The 23,409-nt window shown below is 34.6% G+C and overlaps 2 protein-coding genes and 1 pseudogene across 4 annotated transcripts; 2 read left to right on the top strand and 1 right to left on the bottom strand.

The window, feature by feature from the left end:
• The first annotated feature begins 1,476 nt into the window (after positions 1-1,476).
• dcaf11 (ddb1 and cul4 associated factor 11) lies at positions 1,477-13,179 on the top strand. Of its 3 annotated transcripts, XM_016278514.1 has the most exons (16): positions 1,477-1,739; positions 3,175-3,361; positions 3,508-3,635; positions 3,759-3,877; positions 4,063-4,127; positions 4,278-4,378; positions 5,016-5,162; positions 5,254-5,308; positions 5,966-6,034; positions 6,276-6,333; positions 6,779-6,964; positions 9,434-9,587; positions 9,691-9,843; positions 9,944-10,050; positions 12,129-12,247; positions 12,506-13,176. In XM_016278514.1, exons 2-15 carry the CDS (start codon positions 3,186-3,188, stop codon positions 12,234-12,236), a joined length of 1,626 nt encoding a protein of 541 aa, XP_016134000.1. In that variant the 5' UTR covers positions 1,477-1,739; positions 3,175-3,185; the 3' UTR covers positions 12,237-12,247; positions 12,506-13,176. The 3 variants fall into 3 exon arrangements, with proteins under 3 accessions (XP_016134000.1, XP_016133999.1, XP_016133998.1); XM_016278513.1 differs by having other exon boundaries at positions 1,478-1,739; positions 3,172-3,361; positions 12,129-13,179; XM_016278512.1 differs by having other exon boundaries at positions 1,478-1,739; positions 12,129-13,177.
• A 1,078-nt stretch (positions 13,180-14,257) lies between these two features.
• On the top strand, positions 14,258-17,492 carry LOC107589972 (fat storage-inducing transmembrane protein 1-like; annotated as a pseudogene).
• On the bottom strand, positions 17,424-22,257 carry LOC107589994 (proteasome activator complex subunit 1-like). The gene is made up of 11 exons (XM_016278584.1): positions 22,006-22,257; positions 21,810-21,842; positions 21,519-21,581; positions 21,300-21,401; positions 21,085-21,148; positions 20,739-20,836; positions 20,453-20,521; positions 18,167-18,234; positions 17,983-18,037; positions 17,780-17,866; positions 17,424-17,679 (listed from the first exon to the last, which is right to left on the bottom strand). The coding sequence occupies exons 1-11, from the start codon at positions 22,042-22,044 to the stop codon at positions 17,593-17,595; spliced, it is 765 nt and encodes a 254-aa protein (XP_016134070.1). The 5' UTR covers positions 22,045-22,257; the 3' UTR covers positions 17,424-17,592.
• Positions 22,258-23,409: the final 1,152 nt, after the last annotated feature.

Raw genomic sequence — 23,409 nt, forward strand, 5'->3', positions numbered from 1 at the left:
ATTTCATAGTGTTTTTATGCATTTTTATATTTATTCCAAAATAATAACTAAAGGTAGTAACAATTTGAACAATAGTTTGGAAACAGTTTACAATAAGGTTTCATTAGTTAACATTAGTAAACATATATATACAGTATATATTTTGAAAATATGTACATGTATTTATGTCTATATTTATATTCATATAATTTATATTATAAATATATTTTCTCATAGAAGCACACTGTCACGATCACAACAGTAAATGTCAGATTTTACACACATCATTTTGAAATCGATAAATCACATTATCTCATCTTCTCTAAGTATATCTATTAATCCTACAATCAAATCTATATTGTGGATAATAAATGTACAACTGTCACACTTACCGCGAATTAAAACAACAAAACAAGTTTCTTGAGGAACACAGACAGTACAACTGAGTACTTCCGGTTCAAAAATGTGGCTCATAATTAAATGTCCCCGCTCTAGATATGTATCTAACATCCAACCAACACTTTTCATTTGTACATTACACACCAAGGTTGAAGAAGCTCAGAAAAGTGCAAACACTCACTGATTGGCGATTTAATTAGTAGGCTATGTATGTAAGTTGAGGAACTCGAAGACAATTAAAAAACACAAAGTATTAAATATACATAAACCTTTATATAAAAGCAACATATTTACGATATTTACATTATAGGATGTTGTTAATTATACGTACATCTAGTAGCCTATAACAAAACTGTCCAGCAGATGCTGCAAATTGTCCCTGTTAGAAACAGAACGAGAAACTTATATTTCTATAAATATAATGTGATACACAATTTAGATATGGTTTCTCCTATCACACTATTACTTGTTTACAGAATTGCGACCACTCTTTCAAACTCTTACATCTTTATTTGCTGACGACTCTGCGAAACGAAGCTCTCATTTGCATCATGTTTACACTTTGTTGGTCATGAAACACTAGTAAGTGTAGAACAGGGGAAGAAGTACGAAGGGTTGCACGCAAAATGGATGTATTTATGTATTTTTGCACCGAGTATGGGGGTATAAGTACATGTTTTTTTTTCATACGTAGATTTTCAGATTTGCACTGCCACCTTGAATGTAAGTTTTTCTGGTTTTCTGGTTGTGTCATCAATGCTAGGGCCAAAAGATTATTATTAATTTACTACAAAAACAAACAAACAAGCAAGCAAGTAAGTCAATTAGATGACAGTCGACTTACTTGCTTGTTTGTTTTTTGGCCCTATATTAGTATAATAATACTAATACTAATAATAATAACAAAAATAATAATAATTTTATGATACCTAAACTGCAATGACGTCACAGCAGTATAATGTTACCTATGTGTCGGGATAGAGGTGGGAGAATGGGTGATTTAGTCTGTAAACCTATTTGCTGATCCACACTCCGGAGCAGAAGGTGGCGGTAATGCACCAATACGCTGGATGCCAACCGCCGTAAAAATATAAGAAGAAGATTTGTGTTTGCTCCGTGGCAGAGCGTCTGTGTGTCACGTGACCAGAGGAAGGCGAGTCTCGAGACCGTAAACAACATGGCGCGTCACGAACCTGGAGAATCTTAAACCCTCCTCGGGGAGATAGAAGCTTTTAGCATACTGAACTCCCACGTTTACAAACTTAATTTTTGATAACACTGTTTTGTGGTTATTTGCCGAGGTCTGCAGGAAGAAGCCAACGGAGCAAAAGAGCTGTCAAAGCGCTGTTACCATTTAACTGGTAGGTGTCTCTCTTTTGTAGGTCGCTTACAGCCTGCTAGCTTGAGCGCTAACATATAAACAAAGGGTTGTTTTGGCTGTGTATTTAACGTGATCATTAGGCTTTTATGTATTTTGATATTTTAAGCTCTTAGTTTGAAAATATTAAACTATTATAAGAAGTGTTCGTCTCATGACATTTGCTCTTTTTGATTCTATAATGTCATTTTAGCACGCTCGTCTGTCAGTTACATCACAGCCTTTTGTCAGCTGTATTTTTATCACCATTAATGTAATAATTCAAATCACCATTTTAACATCATCATTTCTCAAGACAAGCAAACATTGGGATGTTAATAACACTGACAGACCACACAATTAGTGCACTACATCAGCGTTAATTTGAGCGTAATACACATGTCCATCACAAATTTATGATCAGAGAAGTGTATTTCTTATTATTTGGGTGTACAGTGGGTACGGAAAGTATTCAGACCCCCTTAAATTTTTCACTCTTTGTTATATTGGACTCAAATGAAGGTGTAGAACCATCTCAAGGATGATCAGAAGAAATGGATAGCAGCATATGGGTCTGGGATGTCACAGCAAAGGGTCTGAATACTTAGGACCATGTGATATTTCAGTTTTTCTTTTTTAATAAATCTGCAAAAATGTCAACAATTCTGTGTTTTTCTGTCAATATGGGGTGCTGTGTGTATAGTAATGAGGAAAAAAAATAACTTAAATGATTTTAGCAAATGGCTGCAATATAACAAAGAGAGAAAAATTTAAGGGGGTCTGAATACTTTCCGTACCCACTGTATGTCCTATTATTTACAGTATTACTAAAACTGGAGTCAAATGTCTTTAATATTAACCTAGAATTGTTTATAACTTGCTCTTTAAAGTAATAATAATACTTTTCTCTGTTTAGTATTTCTCAAACATGTTAAAATGCACACAAAGCCTTAATAAAGTCCTGTAGTGAAAATGTGTAAATCTTTTAAAAAAATAAATCAATTCATGTTTCTATTCAGCAATGCATTAAATTGATCAAAAGTTGGCAATATTGCCATAAATTCGCAATAAAGACATTTATAATGTTACAAAAGGTTTCTATTTCAAATAAATTCTGCTTTTTAAAACTTGCTAGTCACCAAAGTATCCTGAAAAAATGTTTTAGTTTACACCAAATTTTTGATTTTTAATATTGATAATAAGAAGTCAAAACAAGATAAGCATATTTTTGAAAGATCATAGGACAAATGGGCTGCTGAATATTCAGTCATCACAGGTATATTATTTGGGTGTTTGTCATATTTTTGACCTAATTACTAATAGATGGTGTTCAATGTCTTTAAAAAAATGTTAGCATTATTTATAATATATCTTACTTTTTTAGAATCACATGAATGTGATTGCTTGTATTGCTAATTTCTGAATAAATTATTTGGCAGACAACCAGTCTATGGGCTCTCAGTCCAGTTCTGGGATGTCCGGTCGGGGCTCTGGCAGCAACCCAGACCAGTCGGAACCAGAACCCAACCAGAATTCCAATCAGACGGGTCGCACACAGGCCGAGAGGCAGTCAGGATCTGAAGAGGACGTTGATTTGGCACAAGTTCTGGCGTACCTACTGCGAAGGTAATTACAGTATATGCATAACCTACAAAACATTTATTTGTCGATGCCTTTGTCTGGGCTGCATTTTAAACATGTTTTGGAACTCTGCCGCTTCCTCTTTTGTCATATGGGTATTGAAAAGTATTCTTCCCTTTTCTCTATTATAGGGGCCAGGTCCGCCTGGTCCATGGAAGTGGAGCGACGGGCCTACAGCTCGTGCAGTCATATTCAGACTCCGATGAGGACAGCGATGGGGCCTGGGATGGGCGGCTAGGACATCGATATGACCCTCCAGGTGAGAATTATGGACTGTATGACATCAGTTTCAGTCTATAAACGTGAGCAATGGTGCCATAAATACCACTTAATTAAACACAATTCTGTGGTCATTTACTATGCCTTATTTTTTCTCACTCAGTGGATGCCCAACCAGACACGCAGGAAATTGACCGCAGTGAGATCCGCACTCAGATCCTGCTTGCCACTGCTTCCTCAGGCCTAAAGGGCAGGCACAGTTTCACACATATGCTAGCAGAGGTAAGATGAGCAGGGCATATATAGTAACAATACAATAAGTCTGTATGAGCAGCTCAGCTGTTTTACTTTGCAGCTCTTCTGATTTGAAATTAAGAATCAGGAAATCTTTATACAGCCAAATAGAGTAGCGTAGAGTTCACAAATGTGCAACTTTCTATAATTTAACTGTGTATTTCTTTCTGAAGCGGGAACATGGACGATGTCGTGGGTCGAGTTTCTCTCATGGAGAGTGCAGCCGAATCCGTTCACAGTAAGAGCAACATAAATGCTATGCTACAATAATAAAGTATATTTGAAACCTTTAAATACTACATACTCACAGATACAGAGGCACATATGTCACATATTTGACAGAGAGATTTTTGCATATGTATAATAAATCATATTCATTTCCTCATAGTTTCCTGCCCAATCATGTGGTATACAAGGACACCTATCAGCAGAAAGTCTTTTGTGGAGTCTACAGTGATGAGGGAAACATGTTCCTGTCTGCATGCCAAGGTGAAACTGTATTAATAATTACAATTCAAGACTTTGTCATTAGTATTTATTTTCTATTTTTAGTAGTTTCCAAATTAGTCAGTCATGTCTCAGATATGTTCAATGCATAACAAAGTTCTTCAAAAGTCCAATATTGTAATTGTTTCAATCTTTAATTTAAGCACATAAACTACTGTTCGAAAGTTTGAGGTCAGTAAGGTTTATTTTTTATTTTTTGTAAGAAATGCAAAAAATGCATCAGACTGATAAAGTGACACCTAAAGACATTTATAATGTTACAAAGCTTTCTATTTCAAATGAAAAAATGCTTGTGGTTGTTACAAAAATATTATGCAACAGCTGTTTTCAACATTGATAAAAACAAAGAAATGTGTCTTGAGCACCAAATTAGCTTATTAGAATGATTTCTGAATCAGCTTTGCCTTCACAAAAATAAATGACATTTTAAAAATATTAAAAAAGAAAACTGTCATTTTAAATAGCAATAATAATTCACATTATTACTGTATTTTAATCAAATAAAAACAGACTACATGAGCATAAAATACTTCTTTCAAAAGCAAATATGCGAAAATCATTGAACTGTGTAGCGCAAACAGTATCTTATACTCTCCTTTTTCTGTCTTTGTTTTTATAGATCAGAATATCAGGTTATATGACACTAGCAGGGGCCGTTTTACTCTAAAGAAGACAGTGAAGGCCAGAGACGTGGGCTGGAGCATTCTGGATGTGTGTTTCACCCCTGATGCACGTTGTGTGCTGTACTCCAGTTGGTCTGACTACAGTAAGATAGGGCCAGGTCACTTAAACTGCTTTGTTGGCACTACTGTCATTTATTCCAGTAATGCATATCTGTCTGTGCTCCCTCTCTTTAGTCCATGTGTGCAGTGTAGATGGGGACAATGAAACACACACCGCTCTGGACCTCAAGTTAGTGTTTCCTCATAGTACATTTTAGCATTAAACCTCAGGTAATCACCTGTACGCTTCCTCTTCATGTGGATGACAGACAGTAGAACAGCTTTCCATAATCATTCATCACTACAGCCATCACGTGACTGTGAGCTAACCAAAACTGAACACGATGGCAAAGTGTAATCTGAAGGAAGTTTGTTTCCAAAGTAATAACCAATTGTGGTTGCTTTTATATATCTTAGGAGCAATTCTTAATTGTTTACTAATTAGTTCACTTTTCTTTTCTTTTTTTTCGTATATAATCTTATGTTTATTCTCATAATATGTAAGAACAGTAACCCCTCTTATTGAAATTATAATTAAAGTGCCATAACACCTTCAGATATGCTTTCTGCCTCTTCCATTAAATTCACAAGACCATTGTTGATGTCTTCGCTGCGTTGCAATTTGCATAACATTTAGTGACCATCCTGTGATAATAAACTGTAATATTATGCTTTTAGAGGTTTGGTCTTGCTCTGTTCATCCCCAAGGAATGTAGAGCTGTGTGAATGGAAATGAGTTTAGATGTTTAAAGATTGATATTTAATTGTTTTAGTATAGCCATAGAAATGACTGTAGTTGTTAGTGTTTAAGGTTCCTGATGCTGACAGGTGTCTGTTCTTCTTTCAGTCCTGATGAAAGGAGGTTCTGTGTTTTCTCACTGGCAGCATCCACAGATGGAAAAGAAATTTTAGGCGGGTTAGTAACATACTATGGTCTAAGAAAACTAACCCCAGAAAGCGATCCTTTAATAACTCATTATTAGTTTTTAAATCTGGATTTTTTTTTAACATGTTCAAATTTGTTTAGCTTTTCTGATTTCCACTATTGGTATTTTATTTTATTTTATTTTATATTTAATTTTATTTCACCTACCATACATAGAAACCTAAAGCGTTCCTTTATTCTTACTGAGATCCTTTTTGTCTCTATCAAATAGAGCAAACGATGGCTGCCTGTATGTGTTTGATCGGGAACAAAACAAGAGAACTCTAAAGGTATGATTCACAAATTTGTAAAGTAATAGAAGGGCATAAGTTTGCACTCTTAATCCAGGGACAAAATTCCTTAATATTTATTTAGAGGCTAGTGGAAGAGAAAACGTCACAAATACCCCTTTATCAGTAACCCAAAGATGTTTGGTCAGTTTTCATCTGCTGTACTTCTAAATACAGTAAATGTTGAATTAATGGTGCATGCTACCTTTTATTGGATCAATATCTGTTCACTCTACTGTCAACCTGTTATACTTCTCAGCCATCCTGTGACTTGAAGCCTTGCGTAATCTTTACAGCTCCTCAGTCTCAGTGCATCAAAGGTCTAACCTTCTGAATTTAATGTGGTCATTGATATGCGAAATAGATTTACTGAGAACATTATGCAGATATTGCCCTTTGTAGCATGACTCATGTGAATTTGGTTGTTTATCTCGTCATCTTTCAGATCGACGCTCACGAGGATGATGTGAATGCCGTAGCGTTTGCAGACAGTTCATCACAACTGCTGTTCTCAGGCAGTGATGATGCTCTGTGTAAGGTATGGGACAGACGTACCCTCAGAGAAGACAGACCACAGCCTGTGGGTCATCTGGCTGGACACAGAGATGGAATCACCTTCATACACAGCAAGGTATGGTATCATTGTCAAGACACTGTGTCTTACAATACAGTTACAACACACTTAAACCTTTTACATAATAATATGTGATTATAAACCAGATAATTGTGAGCATAGTACAATATACACGTCCATTCAAAAGTTAAAAAAATATTGTAATAAGTCTAAGAAGGCTGCTTTTATTTAAATAAAAATACATTGTGTCATTTTAACATTGTGAAATATTATTGCTATTTAAAATAGCTATTTTAAATGTTAATATTTTATAATATAATTATAATATAAATGTAATTTATTGTAATTTTTACTCCGTAAAAATTATTTGTACTGTAAACTCATTTTTACAGTAATTATTCTAATATGCTGATTTGCCGTTAAAGACACATTTCTTATTATTATAAATTTTGAAAAAGGTTGTGCTACTTAATATTTTAATGGAAACAGTGATACATTTTTTCAGGATTCTTTGATGAATAGAACTTTAAAAAGAACAACATTTATTTGTAATAGAAATCTTTTGTATTCTTTTCTGTCACCTGTTCTCAATTTAATGCCTTCTTGCTGAATAAAAGTAGTAATTTCTTTCTTCTTCTTTTTTTTTACTGACCCTAAACTTTAAACAGGACTTTACATTGAGTAATCATTTATCAATTTATGTAAAAGAATAAATCAAACTGGCAGATAAATACTATAACATTTGAAACTATTGATGTTTAAAAATGTAGTTCAGTGTAAAAGTATATAAATTAATAATTCACTTTTCAAATTGTAAAGACATTTAAAGCAATTTATGGTTAAGTATTAACACTTTTCAGTAGCACTCATTATTGCTATTATGAATAATACAACATTATTTGTGATGTCATATTATTTGAAAAGTAATTATTTTTTAATAAATATGTGATTGATTACTTTATTTTATTTTTAAGTGGTACTCTTAGTCCTCCATAAATATACACCCAAGAAACAAAGCAAACTACATGCCAGAAATATGTGGACATTCTCTTCTAATAGACCGTTATCACAGCGGAATTGATTACCGGAAGTAAGTATATTTTTGCATATGTGCTGTATATATGCATATTTATGTGCTGTAATCACCCTGTTGAATAAACAGCTGTTAAAATGAGCATCTGCAGGATGATTTCAAATTCCATAATTTTCAGAGACAGGTGAAGAGATATTCTGATGATTACTGTGCACAGAATTTTCCAAACTCAACGGAACTTGTAGTTTTAATCCGACGTAAGCCGATCTGAGAAAGCCGTGGCTCGTAAACATGCGTGATGATTTCACCACACTGTGTCAGTGCTTGTTTAATAGTGACTGCGATGCTGCAGTGTGTGCAAGACCTGATGAATACAAATTGATTCATTTGTATAAAATTTTAGTCATTATTCTGTCATTTTTCACAGTCAATTCACGTATTTATACCAAATTTCTTAATTAATATTCAAAGTCACGCTGTCAACACGTTATCCTGTTTAAGATTAATTAGCCTAAATGTTTAACATTATTACATTTCTTTAAGGCAACTTCGGCACATTCATTCATCTATTTTAATACTGCTCTTACGAAAATTAACCATGGTTTTGCTAACCATAGTTCAACCATGGTATGTGTAGTAAAACTGTGGTAATATAAATGGAAATCAGTCCGCGGAAAAAAACAAACAAACATGGGTACTACATTTTTACTATAATAAAACCATGGTTAATTTTTGTAAGTGTGTTTTGTCAAATTCATAAAAAAAATGTAAACAGGTATGAAATATAATCAGTAAGAGAAAAACATTGTTAATGAGAAGACGAACTTGACTGCAGCAGGTTAGTTGGGAAATAAATGTATTACTCGGAATGCACATTTGGAAGGGAAATATATTAATAGGAACAGTTCCGCAGGATGAAGATATGAGATGGAGCCCTAAACATCCTCATTTTCGAATTGCATACTATGCACGAATGTTTTCCCGCTTAATATTTTAGAAGGACCTTCATCCCACCCCATCAGTCTCATCCATGCTTTCCTCAATTCGTGTTGTGTCAGGAAATCGTGAAAACTGAGGCAGTATGTCGTTGTTTAGAATCAAAGCAGCCAGGTACGCTGCAGTAACACCGGCGAGAGAAGTTTAGAAAGAAAGGAAAGAGAGCATTCGCGCATTAGTTTTGATTGCGTTGCGATGGGACCGGAAGTGGCGATACACTGCTTCACTTACCGGCTATATAGGATGTGTGATAAAGGTCTATTAATGGGTTTGACCATTCCAGCTACATTCAGGTGCATAAAAGAAAACCGTGGATGTCCACATATTTTTGGCAATGTATTGTATGTCACAGTGAACAAACTGAAGGTAATTAAAAAGTTAAAGAGCTAGACTGTTAACATAAAATGTGTAGGTTCAAATCCAGGTAAAGGTGATAATACAGTTTAGCTGCTTCCCTTCAAGCACTTTTCAAGCAGCATTTGTATGTTGTTCTGAAGGGCGACGCTCGGTACTTGATCAGCAACTCCAAAGATCAGACCATTAAACTGTGGGACGTGAGGAAGTTTTCACCTAAAGAGGGGCTCGCGGCTTCACGGCTCGCTGTCACACAACAGAACTGGGACTACCGCTGGCAGCAGGTTCCACAGAGAGGTGCGTTACTCTGCTTGAGTAACTTTAATAGACCTGCTTGTTTATTTTCAAGCTTAATTTTATACATGAACACAAAGCACCTTGTTATTTTGTTGGCCTGCAGCAATAAAGAGGCATAAGCTGACTGGCGACACCTCTGTGATGAGCTACAGGGGTCATGGGGTTCTGCACACACTCATTCGCTGCCGCTTTTCCCCTGAATTCAGCACTGGACAGAAGTTTATTTACACAGGCTGTTCAACAGGCAAAATCATCAGTAAGTGGAGAGTAAATAGCAAGTGTGAAATAGTTTTTAAAGTGACTTTTTATTGTTATCCAAATCGGCAATATTTGACCTCCTCCCATCTTTTTTGTAGTCTACGATGTGTTGACGGGATCCATTGTGTCCAAATTGTCCAATCATGATGCATGTGTGAGGGACGTCAGCTGGCACCCCTATCACAACAACATGGTCAGCAGCTCTGTAAGTAAAACCACTGTTTAATACTAGTGTTTATTTTGTTAATGAAAACAATGATGAAAAGTATTTGTTGACAACATTGCTGACAAAAAAAAAAGATAATAAAAGCCCTACATTCAAAAACAACAACAAAAAAACAGGAAAAATGTAGACCTCCAGAAGTTTTTGTGCTTGCGGTTGCCAGATATCAGAGCTTTTCTCCTAGAAGGATACATTTCTCCCCTCTGTTTTACTTAATCTTGTACTTAAACCTGCAACTGTGTACTATCTGGTCTAAGAAAACGGCACTGATAATCTGAAAACAATACAGCCAGTTTGTGTTCCTTCACACGGACGTTTGTGCGGCTTGCTCCAACTAAACCTTTATAAATCCTTATAAATCTGAATTTATAAACCCACATGTATTTCAACAATAATGTTTGCTATTGTGGTTGCTTAAGATATGCACTCACGCAAACTCTTGGCCATAATACAAAGTCTTTTTGTTGTTTTAACAGAAAAACATGAATATAATTTGGAATTATTGGAATTAATGATAGGAATTTTAGTGAAGTTTTAGCTTTTGAGAGAAACTTTTGAGTTTACCGGTTTTAATAATGTAGGGATAATGATGGGCTAATATAATAAATCAGGAAACAAGATGGTTAATCGTAATAGTAATAGGATAGGTAAAATAAACCATGTATATGATTGGACATTTCCTTGATTTGTGCTTATAGGTGAAAGTGTAATAATTCCGTAATTCATAACCATAATGCGGCAGAGCTGGGTAGATTGCTTACAAATTGTAATCCGTTACTGATTCCAAATGACATGACAAAAACTGTAGTTAGTAACGTAATCCATTACATTACACATTTTTAGTAATATTATCAGACTACTTTTAGATTACTTTTGACCCATCTCGATTTAAATAGGATAATCGTGTACCATATTGATATAAAAATACAAAGAGTAAGAAAATATATTCCATTTGTTGTTATCAACAACATCGAAGTGCATTAAACATTATATTACATCAAGGTTTCCCAAACTGGGTTTGTGAAGGAACTGCAGGGGGTTTATGACTTTAATGAAAAGCTAATAGTTAATTAAATCATAAAAATGTTAAACGAAAAGAAATTATTTTAAAATGAATCAAAATAAAACCCTTACTAAAAAAATGTAATATTTTATTTGTTTACCTGCATGTACTGTGACCATAACCAATGTCAGAGAACCGTGAACATGCAAATGTAATACTTCATTATTAAAATATTCATTTTAAAATCTCAGGGGTACTTTAAATTAAAAAAATATATTCGGTGAAAGAAGATTAGATGACAAAAAAGTGGTGGAATTTGTGAATTTGTTTATTTTAATGTTTGAAAGACAAACGCCTTCCAAATTAATACATGGTAAAATAACCAACTGAGTGATAATTCAAATAAAAATTATAATACATTTTCCTCAGTGGTTGATGCAATGTTGAAACACTTTTTAAACCTGACATGATTTTTGTAAATCCAGTGGTCAAATGCAGCCACCTGACTAATGACTGGTCTCTGTGTGAATTTCTGAATGTATATAAGCGGCAGGCTATTTCAGAAAGGAAAATTTAAAAGATGAAAAAAAGAAATTAGGGAGAAGCAATAAATTATGAATAAATTATTCCTATTGTGTAAATAATATGTAATCATGTAATCCATAAAAAAAGTAATTGTAGTCTGATTACAGGTATTTTAAAATGTAATTTAATCAAATAACAAGTACTTAATTTTTGAAATTCTATTACATAATTCAGATTTCATGTAATCAGTTGCTACCCAGCTCTGTTACGGGGTATGAGTGAAATATGAGTAGAAGTTTCTTACGTTCACAAGATTTCATTGATTAAAACTAGACTAAAACTCACACCCTTTTAACCAACTAAAACTTCACCAAACAAAAAGTTGTATAGGTTGACTAAATATGACACAAGATTTGACACAAGACTTAAGACCAAGAAATGTAAAAAAAAAACTGAGGCTTTTTTTTTTTTTTTTTTTTTTTTTTTTTACTCATTGTATGCTTTTGTTTTCCTTCTCGTCACGTTTGTTCAGTGGGATGGTGCCATCCGTCTGTGGGAACACACGCAGAACCACCCTCTGGACAAAGATCGAGAGAGGATGAACGTGGATATGGTGGACATGAAAACCAAACGCTTTTGATGACGTCAGAGGTAGTCATCAATGGTGCCATCATTGCAGGAATGGAATGAAGGAGGAATAAAGAAAAACCAAATCAGAAAAGAGAACCAATTTTGTGCAGAGAATTTTGTGAAATCATATTGATGTAGTGTTAGGCAGGCTCTTCAGGTGTTTGTTTGATTTCACATTACCGGCGCAAAAAGATGATACAAATATGTTTAAAGTAAAAGGATCGTTTAGTTAATGGACACGGGGCGTGCTGTGATTTCTCTTTTACGCCTCTCTTTCAGCTCGGAGATGACCGTTTACGCTTCAATGAAAGACTTTGAGTGAATTTCACAAATATAAAGAACGCAGGCACAAACACAACTGCTTCGCTTGAAAAATGACTGGATGGTAACTGTGTTGCTTTACCCAAAAAAGCAATACTTGCATAATGAAATACAGCCTAATGGACATGTTTCTAAAAGTGCAACGAATTCTGGGAATAATTCTAAATATTGTAAGATATTTTATTGCTATTAATGTTCAGGATTTGATTTTGTAGTTTATATATGTACAAAATCTTTTCTTTGTCAAAACTCTGAATGTGTGTTAAAAGTGTGTGTATGGAGACATAGCTGTGGGTTTACGGGTACGGGAGTGAGTTTCTTTATGCGTGTGTGTGTGTGCAGAAATGTTTCTGTTGACACAGGTTCGATTTGTGTATGATTTAAGTGCATTTAGAATTCATTGGAACATACAAAATTGTTTTACAAGAATAATTAAATTTGTGCGCACAACTTTGTTTGTTTGGACTATAAATCGCATCTCAAATATTTCAGTCAGCTGCAAGCAATACAGTTAGTTACATGCAGTGCTACACGCATTCAAAATGATTTTCAAACAATTTAAGACAAGGTCAGTATTTAGGTACTCGCACTGACAGTGTCTCATGTAGTCTAGACAAGAGTGTACTGTATATTTGCTATATTCTAATGATAGTAAGTAGAGGAAAACATGGTCTTTTCTAACAAGTGAAGAAGAAAAAAATGTGTTCAACATATACATTACTCAGTAAGATCTTTTTTTTAAGGAAATTAATACTTCTATTCAGCAGTGATGGATTAAACTGATCAGAAGTGACAGTGAAGACATTTATTATGTTATTTTCTTTTTCTTATTATGAAATGAAATGTTTCTCCAAATCAGCACATTAGAATGATTTCTGAAGGATCATGTTACACTGAAGACTGGAGTGCTAAAAATTCTGCTTCACCATCACAGGAATAAATTGCATGTAAAAATATATTTAAACAAAAAAAATGTTAATTCTTTTTTTCATATTACTGTTTTTACTGTATTTTTATAATTAAATCAATGCAGACTTGGTGAGCATAAGAGACTTTTTTTTAAAAAACAATAAAAAAAATCTTACTGCCAAGCTTTTAAACAGTACTGTAAACAACAATCAATAGTACAATAAACACAATGAGCACATTTATTACAATAACCATTGTCAGTATACTGTAGTTATCAGTTACTTGTTTATATTAGTAATTTTATAGTGTATAGTGTACTTTTTACTTTACTAATTGTTTTACTTGTTTGTAAAAAAAAAAAAAAAGTTTTATTGTTGTTTTGTCTTCTGTTTTGTATTTCTTGTTTTGTGTTTTTGTCTAGTGTCATGCTTTTTGTTTTGTTTGACCTTTTTTTCAAAGCCAACCTTTATTTTAATCCATACTACAGAGACAGATGCTAAATAGAGTTGAAACCACAAAGGGAATGTTGCTGTGCTGCTTTACATCACACACACTCACACACACACACACACACAGAGAGAGAGAGCAAGCTGATAATATGGGAATGTTTGGAGCAAAATGTTGTCAGGACTGTGAGTGAAAGGGTAAATGATGAGAAGTGTGACATAAACCAGCAGGTTGAACTCAGCTGAGAAAACAAAAGGGAAGCTAATAACCCTGCTGACAGATGCTAGAACAATCTAATTTCTCTCCTTCCCTCAGTTGGTCGATCTGTTGAAGTTCTGCCCTCAGCAAATCAAGATGGATCTTTGTGGACTAAAGGAGATACTTTATAAGATCAATAACTCTGTCAACAAGCTTCTGTACTGGGCTCTGGTGCACTTCACTGATCTCACAGCTGGACTACTGGCTCATTTCTTCTTCAGACGGCAGTTTCACTTCCTCCTCTCTGTGCTGGTGATGTTTAGACCTGTTCTGAGTCTCTGGGTCTCCCAAGTACAGCATATTTGGCAACAAGAATCACTACCTGTACAGGCAAGATCTTATTCTAGTTAATTCTAGAATTACCTTATTTTTATATGTGTGTGTGTGTGTGTGTGTGTGTGTAGTATATATACTAACAATATATTAGTTATTTAATAAATACATATTATTGTAAATATTATTAGTTACACGTTACAATAAGATTCAATTATGTTCATTAAAAAACTCTTGTTTTTTAGTATTTATTTCAGTTAATTTTATACATACAGTGGGTACGGAAAGTATTCAGACCCCCTTAAATTTTTCACTCTTTGTTATATTGCAGCCATTTGCTAAAATCATTTAAGTTTTTTTTTTTTCCTCATTAATGTACACATTTTAGCAAATGGCTGCAATATAACAAAGAGTGAAAAATTTAAGGGGGTCTGAATACTTTCCGTACCCACTGTATATTATTCATTGTTTATTCATGTTTGTTCATAACACATTATGTAACAAAATGCATATGTGACCCTGGAGCACAAAACCAGTCATAAGTAGCACGGGAATATTTGTAGCAATAGCCAACAATGCATTGTATGGGTCAAAATTATAAAATTTCCTTTTATGCCAAAAATCATTAGGCTATTAAGTGAAGATCATGTTCCATGAAGATATCTGGTAAATTTCTTACCATAGATATATCAAAACTTCGTTTCTGATTAGTAATATGCATTGCCAAGGACTTTATTTAGACAGCTTTAAAGGTGATTTTCTTAATATTTCGATTTTTTTGCACCCTCAGATTCCAGATTTTCAAATATTTGTATCTCGGCCAAATATCGTCCTATCCTAACAAACCATACATCAATGGAAAGCTTATTTATCCAGCTATCCATGATGTATTAAATCTCATTTTCAAAAAATGTACCCTTATGACTGGTTTTGTGGTCTTATACACACATACATACACACAAAAATACTGATCAAGTAAATTAATTTAAAATTTCTTACCATAGATATATCAAAACTTAGTTTCTGATTAGTAATATGCATTGCTAAGGACTTTATTTAGACAGCTTTAAAGGTGATTTTCTTAATATTTCGATTGTTTTGCACCCTCAGATTCCAGATTTTCAAATATTTGTATCTCGGCCAAATATCGTCCTATCCTAACAAACCATACATCAATGGAAAGCTTATTTATCCAGCTATCCATGATGTATTAAATCTCATTTTCAAAAAATTTACCCTTATGACTGGTTTTGTGGTCTTATACACACATACATACACACAAAAATACTGATCAAGTAAATTAATTTATGGGAGTGTTTTGAAAGATTACTACTGTACATCAGTCTCTTTCCATACACTTCACAAATCATTTACATAATGAAGAGAATGAACTTGGTGTGTATTTAAATGTGTATTGCTATTATTGATGTACAGTATTTTCGATTATTTATTATAATAAATGAATTTAAGTTAATTTTACCATTTTGTATTTCCTTTGTCTTGTTTGTTTTAAGAGCTATTGATTGTGGTTGTTGTCCTCTCATAGGCTCTTCCTGCATTCATGCTGGGGCTGGACCTGTATATTATGTGGCTCTTTCATCTTTCTTCTCTCATACTGCATCAGTAACTCGTTCATTCACTCAGTCCGTAACCTCTCTCGACTCGCTGTGGACACTGTTCTGCCGTCTCCTCTCCTTCCTAGTGGACGCCTCTGGAAGCTGTTTTGAGCCACTTCAAAGCCCCACAGAAGTCCACAGGAACCCCCGGGGAGCTCCTGGACTCTGATACAGGTCTCTTATTACTACTGAGAGAGGAAAAGGGTAAAGCAGCCTGCCTTAAAGCCGGCCTACAGTGGCAGGGACGTGAGGTGACTGATGACATCCTCATTCTGAGTTTATGTTGTTTGATTCTTGCTGAAGAAATAGGGGTTTTTAGGCCCTGCATGGCTTTAGGTAAGCCTGTAGGGACGCCACTGAGGATACTCTTCTTGTTGTGTGTGTTGTTGATGAGTCTCTGGATCTTCCTGATCATCTGCTTGCTAGCGCACTTCCCGCGGTTTCCGTCCCAGCTGGTTGGAGGAGCTCTTGGGTATCTGGGATGGAAGGGCCTTTATTATAAGGGCTGGTGTGTTTTAAAGCCTGGCTGGTGCTGTGTTGGAAGACCAAAAGCTTTGCTTTCAGATAACGCATGTAATACTGCATCAAATGGGACATGTAAGGAAATGAGGAAAAGAATATATAAAATGTACAGCTTTTGTAAATGGGTGTCAGAGTCAAAAAAATATACATACCTTTATTCAGATATAAGTTCAGGGTCAACAGGATTGTATTTGTATTTTTTTTTACATTTTTGAAAGAAGATGCTCACCAAGGCTACATTTATTTGATCAAAAATACTGTAAACCAGTAATATTGTGAATTATTATTACAATTTAAAATAACTGTTTTCTATTTGAATATATTTTAAAATATAATTTATTACCGTGATGGCAGAGCTGAATTTTCATTACACCATTACTACAATTTTTTGTCTTTGCCAAATAAAAGTATTAATTTCTTTAAAAAAAACAACAACTTTTAAATGGTAATGTAATTTAACATTATAATGAACATTATTAAAGTAAAATAAATATGCGTGGGTATATATTCTGCTACACTTTACAAATTTAGATGATAAATGACATTAAGTTGTTAATTTAATCCATTAATTGTATTTACTTTATATTCATATTTTCATATTTTTGTGGACACCATTTATTTAAAACAGAATCTTTTGTAACATTACAAATGTCTAAGTTTTGATAAAAAATGTTTGCATCCTTGTTGAATAAAAGTATTTATTTCTGATCTAAATCTTACTGATCATTTTGAACGGTAGCATATATGAAAAATTAAATAGTTATTTTCCTGTTTTGTCTGACGTTAATAATTATAAGCAAGCATAATAAAACTAATATTTTATGACATTTTGAATAAAAACATGAGAGATACCACATTTAAAGTCTTTATTGAGTAAAAACTGTACTGCAGTAGGTTCTGTTGATGTAATTGAAGCTTAAGTCAATGCACTGTGACTGTGGATGTGAAACTCAATAGGACATGTTTTTACTTTTCAGCAAATGTGTGTTTGTGTGTCTTGTCAGTGCAGATCGGCGGTACTCAGTAGATGAGTGCTTTTGAAGACAAGTCTCCTCTGGGCTTCTTAATCTTGTCACAGTTCTTGATGATGACATCGTACATCACAGCCTAGAGTTGAACGAATGGATGAAATCAGACACAAACACCACCGTACATTCAAATGAGAAACTGTGATGGTTTGTTTAGAGTAAGCGGAGACTAAACTTACATAAGTGTTGCGAATCTCCAGGACTATGATGCGTAACTCACAGTACTGGTGCTGATCCAGTTCATGGACAAGCTGTCTGAAATCACCCTGTTGCCAAGCACCAAAACAATCAAATTATCAGAAGCTCAAAGAATTCATTCAAAGAATTCAAGGATCATGTCAACTGGTTTAATTGAGCTAAATCTAACATCAAATAAACTGACCACATGTGGCTGTTTGGAAGCCTTGGCTACAGCATCTCCTCTCTCACTGTAGTATCTGAGGAAAGAGAAACACATCACTACTGCATCTCCATGTCTAAAAAATTATTATTTAAAAATATATAAAATAACTAGTGTTTATAATAAAGGTGTCTGACTGTGTTTGTAATGTAGTCTGGTCACTTACTTGGAAATCTGTGTCTGGAATCCCTCGATCTTGGTGCGGGTGTTGGTAAGCAGTTCAAAAACTTTTTCCTGTAGGAACATTTTTGCTTTTATTCACATGAAATTCACACAACTCTGTACTACTACTAAATTATATATAAATATAACACCGTTCAAAAATTTGGGGTCAGTGAGATTTTTTGTTGTTTTCCCTGTTTATTTGTTGTTTATTTGATCAAAATACAGTAAAAACCGTAATATTGTGAAATATTATTACAGTATATTTGACAGCATTTCAGTATATTTTAAAATGTAATTTATTCCTGTGATGCAAAGCTCATTACTCCAGTTTTTTAGTGTTACACGATCCTTCAGAAATCATTCTAATATGCTGATTTGGAGCTCAAGAAACATTTCTTATTGCTAATGTTTAAAATAAATGTGCTGCTTAATTGGGGAAGTCGTGGCCTAATGGTTAGGGAGTCGGACTCGTAACCCAAAGGTTGTGGGTTCGAGTCTCGTACCGGCAGGGATTGTAGGTGAGGGGAGTGAATGTACAGCACTCTCTCCCACCTTCAATACCACGATTGAGGTGCCCTTGAGCAAGGCACCGAACCCCCAACTACTCCCTGGGCGCCGCAGCATAAATGGCTGCCCACTGCTCCGGGTGTGTGTGTGTGTGTGCGCACTTTGGATGGGATAAATGCAGAGCACTAATTCTGAGTATGGGTCACCACATGTCACATCACTTTAATATTTTTGTGAAAACTGTGAAGCGATCAGTCAGCAGAGCAAGAGTTTGCTTAATACTTTGTTTCCGCATGTTGTTTAAATTGTTACTTGCTGCTAAGAAGGTTTATTTTGTTCTCTAGCTATTTCTACTGCTATTTTTCGTTGTAATTTGTATTTTTGATTGCACTTTATTTGTAATTAGAGTAATAGCCGTCGGCTAAGAATGAGCTTTTGTTATTTAAGTGCGAACTTTAGTTTTGATTTGAGCAATTGCTGCTATAGGCTTTTGGGAGTGCTAATTTAACAAGGCGGCCACAACTATTTTCTCTAAAGTGTCGGGTGGCTGTGCATTTGTTTGTTGTCTGTCAGCTGAGGTGGAAGCGTCAGCGGAAGCGTTCAGCCCTCGTGTGAAGACCTACGAGTGTAAAGACCTACGAGTGTAAAGACCTATGACTTTACCTGCGCGATTTTAACCGAGCAACGAAACCGGGCAACGCATTTAAAGGGATAGTTCACCCAAAGAAAATTCTGTCATTAATTACGCACCCTCGTGTCGTTCTAAACCCGTAAGACCTCCGTTCATCTTCGGAACACAAATTAAGATATTTTTGATGAATTCTGAGAGCTCTTTGACCCTCCCATAGACAGCAATGTAATTACCACGATCAAAGTCCAGAAACGTAGCAAGGAGACCGGTAAAATAATCCATGTGACATCGGGGGTTCAACCGTAATTTTACGAAACTACGAGAATACTTTTTGTGCGCAAAGAAAACAAAAATAACAACTTTATTCAACAATTCGTCTCCTCCGCGTTACCCTGGTGCCATTTTGGAGAGTATCCACTGAACATAAACAGTGTATGCTATTCTGTGTCAGCTGCGTCACGCGGATACGTTGTTTTCTTTCAGATCAAAGCGTAAACAACATAGAAAACGTATCTGCGTGAAAATGCTTGAAACTTGGTATGACGAGCACTTCCTGTGTCTATTTGCCACTTTAAGATGAATCGCTTGATGTATTCCCCAATTGTAAGTCGCTTTGGATAAAAAAAATAAATATATATATATATATATATATTAATGAATATTTTCATTAAAAATATGAATACTTTTATTAAAAAACACAAGTTTTGTAACATTACATGTCTTTACTGCCTCTTTTGATCATTGTAGTGTGTCCTTGTTGGAAAAAAAAAATACTGACCACAAACTTTTGAATGGAAATGCAATTTAACATCATAATTAATATTATTAAAGTAAAAGCAATGCATGTCGGTGAAAAACAGTCATATATATTTTTGCTAAAAAGTGTCATCCACACAAATTTATACAACTTGCATGAATTACACATCATTGGAGTAATTGAGATAAACTGCATATTAATTATTGGTTAAGTTAATCTATTAACTATTTCTGAAGGTGTCATATTTTTTTTAAGTATGCCTAACTGGGACTGACTTTTTTTAACCACATGTGTAATGCATAAATTTGTACAAATTCTAATCTAAACCTAAACATAAGAATTAATCACTTGACAAATGTTATTTCATTCTGTCACAAGATAGGTTAACTGACCTGTACAGCAACTCCAAAGTTGTTCCCATCTTCAATTCTGGGAATCTGTAGTTGTATCCACATTGACACCTGCACAGTCAGGTGCACAACACAAATATTACACGATGTACAACAATTTACCAAAATGCTTTATTAAATGTTTCAGAGCCAGCATGCGTATTATAGAACCGGTTGATCAAACAGAATGTCAAAAAACATTAAAAAAGGTTTTGACTTAAATGTAACTTAACTTTTAAAAATCTGCATAATTATATATGATATATAATATATGACAACACTTCCTCACCGTGTTAAGACACTCCTTCAGAGTCTGAATCTCAGGCTTGATCTGTTTGAGGAGTTTCTCTACTGTCTCATTGCAGGCGATGGGACCACAGGGAGGACCTTTCAGATCACAATTAACATCATTAGGTTAAGGACAGAGATGGATGAAGACATACAATACTTTCTCAAAATCTACTTTAGGTTCTGTATAATTTCTATGACATTAACAGTGACTCAGTGCCACGCTGTGTTCACGCTGTGAATTACACCTTGTCATTTCGCATTTGGGGGAATTCAGGTCTCGGGAAAAGAGAACCGAACAAGTAACATTTTCAGTTTCATTTTCCAAATTGCTTCTAAACCTTTACCTTCATCCTCTTTATCTTTATCTTTATCTTTATCTCCATCCTTCTTTCCCTCTTTGGCCTCTTTCTGTGTGAATAAAATGTCATTACCGGCCTAATCAATTACTTAAACCTAACCACAGACTGGCTTGAAGGTGCAATCAGAAAATCTATTCATTTAAAAAGAAATGAATGGAAACAGTAATGCTTGTTAATAATAAATGATGTGCTATGATTACCTCCTCTTTCTTCTTCCTCTTGAGCTCCTCTTTGGCAGGGTCTGGGATTGGGATGTCCAGAGGAGCCCTGATGATTGACAGATCCTTCAGACTACAGGAACCCTAAATAACACACAATACAAATTCAACCTTTCTTAACCACAGCACAAACTACACTCAACAAGTGTGAATGCTGATGAATGCACCTGCTATTTTCATATGATAAATGACTTGTAATACCTGTAAGATGTTGTCCATCTCTGCAATCTTCTCGGGGAAGAAGTTTGAGATCAACTGTTCGGCCTGATTAAAACAATCAAGCATTTGACAATTTGACAAACTGTCCTTACAGCTGCTGTATGAATCTATCGGTCATGTTGTATTTCCTTTTATAATTCTAATAGTGCATAATGCACTGCTTTATTGCAGTAACTATAATAACTGTGGTATTTTTGGCATACACTAGAATTACTGTGGTACATTTGTAAAAGTAATGAAAGAGTGTGACTGACTGAATAAATGTATAATTACCTCCTTGGTGATTTTTTGGGAGAATCCATCCACCTGCAAAGTAAGTACATAGGAAGTGTTTGTTAAACTTGCCACACAAACACGGGTTCAATATATATATATATAAGTAGGTTAGACTCAAAATGCATAATTTCTGTCCAATATACAGTCATAAATAAGTTTAAATCAAGTTTGGGGCCTATAATAGGCGCTCTACCTGTTTCTTAGACGCGGGGCTCATGTCTAAGGAAGTCATCGTTCGCGAATTATCGTTTCGATTTGTCTTGCCACACTTTATTAAAGCTGTTTGCAGAAAAACACGCTTTAATGTCTTATCCACTGGGTACCGTGGGATTTTGGTTGAAAAGAGAAGGATGGGATCCAGTTGTTATCGACGACACGACGAGAAGGCACAGTTAGTCAGCACAAAGAATGAAAATGAAAGTGAATAAAGCGTCAAATAAATCATTCTTGATTTGACCGGAGGGGGCGACAACAAAAAACATTCAGCGAGTAACGGAAACAGGATTTGTTCTGCCAACTAGAATAAAAGTCCTACTTTTTTTTTTTTAACTAGGAACAATATAGAGGGGGGAAAACAATATGGTACCAGTGGTTAGAACACATTGGTACAGTTTTTTGTAAAAACTGGATTGAGTAATTGTGTGAATGAGGAATTAACAAATTATAGAAAATTTATGTAATTCATTTTACGGTGCCTTTATCTAAATATATACGATTATTCAGGTATTGTAAAATACATAAAAATGCCCAAAATATTGCTAATATATTGATAATTAAAAAATATAAGTTAAAAAATATAGTTAACCAATTAAATGTATTTGAAATACATTTAAGTTACTTACTTGTCCTGTTGCTATATATATATTAAAATAGAAAGATATACATGTTACAAAAAATACTGTTTACCTTTTAATGTATTTTAAAGTATAGAAATGTGATAAAAAATATTGCTAATAAATTTAAAACATTTTTTTTAAGTCCAGTGAAATAAAATGTAATGAAACAAATAAATGTATTTGGGATATATTGCAGTTATTTATTTGACCTGATATACATATATATATATATATAGAGTGCCGTGAAAAGGTTTTTGCCCCCTTCCTGTTTTTTTTTTTTTTTTTTTTTCATTTTTTTTTCACTTTTAAAATTTCAAGATCCAAAAGGTGTGTGTCCCGTTCATCTGGCGTAAAACCAACACAGCATTTCATAAAAAGAACATCATACCAAGAGTCAAACATGGTGGTGGTATTGTGATGGTTTGGGGCTGCTTTGCAGCTTCAGGACCTGGACAACTTGCCATAGTTGATGGAACCATGCATTCTGCACTCTATCAGAAAATCCTGAAGGAGAATGTCTGGCCATCAGTTTGTGACCTCAAGCTCAAGCAGACTTGGGTTATGCAGCAGGACAATGATCCCAAACACACCAGCAAGTCCACCTCTGAATGGCTCAAGAAAAACTAAATTAAGGTTTTGGAGTGGCCTAGTCAAAGTCTGGACTTAAATCCGATTGAGATGCTTAAACACTCCATTCATGCTCGAAAACCCTCCAATGTGGCTGAATTAAAACAATTCTGCAAAGAAGAGTGGGCCAAAAT

This window comes from Sinocyclocheilus grahami, unplaced genomic scaffold (assembly GCF_001515645.1).
Source record: "Sinocyclocheilus grahami isolate Dianchi unplaced genomic scaffold, SAMN03320097.WGS_v1.1 scaffold122.1, whole genome shotgun sequence".
In the NCBI taxonomy this organism is placed as follows: Eukaryota; Metazoa; Chordata; class Actinopteri; order Cypriniformes; family Cyprinidae; genus Sinocyclocheilus; species Sinocyclocheilus grahami.

Coding starts and splice junctions, on each gene's coding strand:
- dcaf11 (XM_016278514.1), top strand. CDS start 3,186: ATGGGCTCTCAGTCCAGTTCTGGGATGTCCGGTCGGGGCTCTGGCAGC. Junction 6,035..6,275: donor GGAAAAGAAATTTTAGGCGG/GTTAGTAACATA, acceptor TCTATCAAATAG/AGCAAACGATGGCTGCCTGT. Junction 9,844..9,943: donor TTCAACAGGCAAAATCATCA/GTAAGTGGAGAG, acceptor TCTTTTTTGTAG/TCTACGATGTGTTGACGGGA.
- LOC107589994 (XM_016278584.1), bottom strand. CDS start 22,044: ATGACTTCCTTAGACATGAGCCCCGCGTCTAAGAAACAG. Junction 18,038..18,166: donor TTCCAGACACAGATTTCCAA/GTAAGTGACCAG, acceptor CTCTTTCCTCAG/ATACTACAGTGAGAGAGGAG. Junction 17,867..17,982: donor CTTCCAAACAGCCACATGTG/GTCAGTTTATTT, acceptor GCTTGGCAACAG/GGTGATTTCAGACAGCTTGT.